At 33.9% G+C, this 4,739-nt stretch overlaps 2 protein-coding genes and 1 long non-coding RNA gene across 3 annotated transcripts in view; 2 read left to right on the top strand and 1 right to left on the bottom strand.

Moving 5' to 3' along the window:
- Window positions 1–788, top strand: part of LOC104825555 (probable disease resistance protein At5g63020) — a 1,242-nt gene extending 454 nt beyond the window's left edge. Inside the window, exon 2 of the mRNA XM_010557911.1 lies at window positions 12–788. Within this exon, the coding sequence (XP_010556213.1) occupies window positions 12–788 (777 nt within the window). The remainder of the gene's footprint in view (window positions 1–11) is intronic.
- A 677-nt stretch (window positions 789–1,465) lies between these two features.
- On the bottom strand, window positions 1,466–2,000 carry LOC104822028. The gene is made up of 2 exons (XR_773128.1): window positions 1,892–2,000; window positions 1,466–1,638 (listed from the first exon to the last, which is right to left on the bottom strand). It is a non-coding gene; the product is annotated as an uncharacterized LOC104822028 (long non-coding RNA).
- A 1,965-nt stretch (window positions 2,001–3,965) lies between these two features.
- The window catches only part of LOC104822021 (beta-glucosidase 42), a 5,169-nt gene continuing 4,395 nt past the window's right edge, over window positions 3,966–4,739 (top strand). The window contains 2 exon segments of the mRNA XM_010553095.1: window positions 3,966–4,217; window positions 4,590–4,678. Of these exon segments, the coding sequence (XP_010551397.1) occupies window positions 3,978–4,217; window positions 4,590–4,678 (329 nt within the window). The 5' untranslated portion in view covers window positions 3,966–3,977.

The raw sequence follows: 4,739 nt of genomic DNA, 5'->3' as shown, positions 1-4,739 counted from the left end.
CCCCGCCGAAGGGCATGCTGGAAAACGCACGCCCAATCGCTGGTCAAGTGGACGTGCTTGAAAGGGCATGGGAACTTCTTATGAAGGACCATGTTAGAATCTTCGGTCTATACGGCATGGGTGGAGTTGGCAAGACCGTCATTCTCAATAATATGAACAACAAAAAGTTGTACAAAGTCGCAGACCAATTTGACATTGTCATTGTGGCCCCTGTACAACAAGGCAATCCGACCCTGAGCATTCAACGATCTATCGGATGGAGGCTAGGCTTCGACAGGTTTGACGTCGAATGGAAACAAAACATGGAAACCAGTAAGAGGGCGGATTATATTTACAACGCCCTAGAGAACAAGAGATTCGTTCTGGTGTTGGATGACTTGGAGAGCAAGGTGGATTTAACGGAGATCGGAATCCCGTCCCCCACAAAGGAAAACAGATGCAAAGTAGTGTTTGCCACTCGTTCCAAGGATGTGTGCAGGCTCATGGGGGCCGATGCCGACATGGAGGTCGGATGTTTGTCCCCCGACGATGCATGGGAGTTTTTCCGAAAGACTGTCACGACGAAAAACTTAAACATGCATCCAGACATTCCTAAACTAGCAGAAGAAATCGCGAGAAGATGCCGAGGTCTCCCGCTAGCACTCGACGTTGTGGGTGGGATGATGTTCACAAAAAGTGATGTTTATGGATGGACATTCGCGGTGCAAACGTTGACTTCATCCGAAATCGAGAAAATGTGTGTCGAGAAACATGGGAAAGAAATTGAAAGATTCAGTCGAGAGTTGTAACAAATATTCTATAAAATTATCCTAGTTATCATAATAAAAATATCGAGAATCCTTTGTAACACCTTTTTATAAATCCTTATTCTCATTTGGATATAGAATACACACTTTCGGGTTGAGAATGATACGTTATCGAGTTGGATATGTAAGGCACCATATTTATGGTATGTTTGGATTTGCTATCGTGATTTTAGTTTGCATGATTGAGATATTAATAATATGATGAAAAAATAAAATAAAAATATTAGTTTGATTTTATGATTAATATATATTAAAGATTGTTTTTAGTGATAGTAAAGATATAAAATTTCTATATTAATTATCAACCTAGATCGGTCCATGAATGAGATGCTCGCTAACAAGTCGAAATCATTGAGTAATGTTTTTTTGTGTGTATTATTTTCATCATATGAATATGGTTTTCTATTGCATGGAGCTGTATATATGGACCCTATTCATGCAAGTTCGAAAATAATGGATCCCATTGGTTACACGTTGATGGGAAAATAAAAATGAAAAATATCAAGGAAATTAAGCAAATTCTATATATCACATATAAAACCACAAGTCCAGATCTTTTTTCTATATATAACCGAGTCCGTATACATACATATATAAGACTGGAACAACAACCTATTGGACCGCTCTTACAAAATAAATATAATATTTTGCGATTTTGCATATATATATATATATATATATATATATATTATAACTTATGGTCGTATATTATTCTCCATCACTACATACGTCTATGGACCAGGGCCTTTGGGTGACGTGGACGGTCGAGCCCGGATTTGAGGAGGAGGAGGAGGAAGATACGAGCGAACCGCCGGAGTACGTTGCCTGAAACCTAAGAAACATATACGGTCAAAACCCGTATATCATATATCGTATACGTTAACACAAATATGGAAAAAGATTTAAAAAATGAACAAACTAGAACTACAAACTATGAAAGTTGCCGGCCGTTAAACGAAAGTGATGTATAATTCGATATATTGATAGTATAAAATTTCGTTATTTTTTTTTTAAAGATAGTGATATTTTTCTGAATATTACTTGACATCTTGGATATACGACTCTATCTATATATATATACTGACCTAATTTACGGGGTGTAGCCTCGACGGATCTGAACTGAGTGAAGAGACAGATAAAAAGCAGGAACCAAGATAGGAGGAGAGCTGTAATAAATGATGTTTTCGTTGCCATTTCTCTTCTTTTGTGGAATGTTTGATCAGGTTTATGTTAATTAATTTTATAAATAGAGATTAAAAGCCACCAAGTTTGACTATATATGTCAATAATTATAAATTATAATAATATTAGGTTGTAGCAATAATTGATGCGGTGATTTAGGGGCAAAGATTAATCTAAATTATCAAATTTAAACATGTCGGTTCATAATTAAAGATTTAGAACAATTCGCATTCAAGCTAAAAAAAAAACATTTTCAAAATTATTGTTTTGAGTTTTCTCATTTTATCTCATGAAACAGTACCATAATTACTTTTGCTAGAAAGAAATAATATAATCTTCAACAACACCTTTAACCATATAGTTAAATTAATTATAAACAAAAATCCTAAAACATTTTTCTGAGTGATAACTAATGATATTTCACAAAAAAAAAGAAGAGGAATATATTGATTACTGGGCGTTGACCATCAATTAATTTTTTTTGGATTTCTATGAAAAGAATAAAATTAAATCTGGATAATGCAAAATGATGCATAAATTATGTGATAATAGAGACCGACATAACATGTCATGCATCCAAATCATAACGAATATATTGGAGTGGGCTTAATTAGGGTTAATAAGTTACATTAATACGTGCATAAAAGGAAAACATTAAGAAGCTCATCACATCACACGACATTGGCTCAAAGAAATGTTCGAAAAATATATATATAGACTCAAGATATAGTTGGGCTAAAGATATTATGAAAATTATAAAAAAAAAATTACAAAGCAAATAACCAAGAGAAGGTGACGATAATAAGACGAGCGGGGTCGAGGGGAACGACGGTCCATTAATACTATGCACCTAATTTCTTTAGTTAGGAAAATGACCATGTATAAAAATATAAATACTCAAAGTTACAAATATTATATATATATATATGTATGTAAGATATATGAAATATTACCCAATAGCTTGTGGGTGAGTAGTCAGCAGATGAGTGCAAAAGTACTCAGAGATTGGCGGTTCGATTCCTGATTGGGGAAGGGTTTTCACATGGGCTGCCCCGATCCTCTGGAAGATGTAGTTGGGTCAAAAGCCCGGTGAACTTCCGGATTATCAAAAAAAAAAAGATATATGAAATATTATTATTTATGTTAAAAAGACGTTATCATTTAACTTTAAATATTGATTTAAGCTAAAATAGAATATGTATATGAATATAATTTGTATCTTAAAATAATAATAATAATAAAAAATGTATTAAAATATGTAAAAAAAGATTCAATTCTTGAAATTAAAAAAAAATTGGTACAAAAATCTTAACGATCGATAAATATTTATCGAAATCAATTTTTTATACGAATATTAACGGTATCGTATTATTTTCGATTTTAAGGGTTGATGTGTTATTTTGGTACATTTTAATATTTTATATATTTATTTATCAACTTAAAAATCTATAGATTTTTAATTTTTTAGCACATTTTATAAAGTCCATTTATTTTTATGAGATTCTCTATTTATATTAAATAACTATATATATATATATATGTATATGTGTGTGAAATTATAACATGGATTTTTTTTTCTCACAATTAAAATCTTGATCTGTCGCCCATTCAGAACGATGTTACAGTTTTGTAACAAATGTAGGTTAAAAATATTTTGTTAGATTGCTCCGGCGGTGGTCCTTCTTGTGACAAATGTTGTTTACATAGAGATCGCATGATCTGTTATTAGAAAAAAAATTATATATATTGGTGCAGCAGAATATCAATGTTTATGTCGTTTTCCTAACCAAAAATTAAAATAAAAAAACCATGCGTTAAACATCCGTGAATCCACGTGACAGTGTTTGGTGTGGTCTCACCTCATCTTTTAAATAAATAAATAAATTTATAATTTCTGATTAAAAAACAAAACTAATCTCATTATAATATATATATATATATATATACATACATACATGACAATGGGTATTTCTCGGCAATAATAAACTGATGATATTACACCACCTCTCCCCGTCTCTGATCTCTGTGACTGTTCCTGCAAACAAATTTCGCGCAGATTTGATTAAACCCTTTCTTCGAATCGGTAACCGAAGAGTTCCAAGAGGAACAACAAGAAGGGCACAAATGCCGCAGATGGTTCAAGGATCTGATCTCTCCGTCTCGCGGGAAATCTGCCGGTCGGATTTCCCCTCCGGCTTCACCTTTGGCGTCGCCACTTCCGCTTACCAGGTCTGTCTCCCTTCGAATCTCTCTCTCCCTTTCTGTTTCTGCTTTTCTCCGTCTGGTGGATCTTCCTTTCGCTTAGATCGAGATTGATCGTCCAGTTTTGTCTGTGAGCTTGTTTTTCACCTCACGTTTTTGCTTATAACATAACATATACTTCTGGCTTGCGTTTACATTTGTTTCACCGAAAGAAGGAAGAAAGATTCTGGCTTTGAATGTGCTTTGAAACTTTGAAATTGGTTGCATACGCTTAACATCGAGAATCATATGAAACGGATTCTGGCTTTGAATGTGGTTCGAAACTTTGAAATCGGTTGCGTATGCTTAATATCGAGATCATATGAAACAACATGCTTCCTAAGTTTTGCTAATTTGTAGATTGAAGGAGGCTGGAATGAGGGAAAGAAAGGTCCAAGTATATGGGACGCGTTCACTCATATTGAAGGTCAATGCTTTCTTCTGGGCACGTTGGATTAGACAACACTTGACTTATGTCAATTAACTGTCCTTTCTGCTCCTCGTTGTAGG

Source organism: Tarenaya hassleriana, unplaced genomic scaffold, assembly GCF_000463585.1.
Source record: "Tarenaya hassleriana unplaced genomic scaffold, ASM46358v1 Cleome1, whole genome shotgun sequence".
Taxonomy (NCBI): domain Eukaryota; kingdom Viridiplantae; phylum Streptophyta; class Magnoliopsida; order Brassicales; family Cleomaceae; genus Tarenaya; species Tarenaya hassleriana.
Note: the sequence above shows the minus strand (reverse complement) of the source record. Positions and strands in the feature narration are given on the sequence as shown.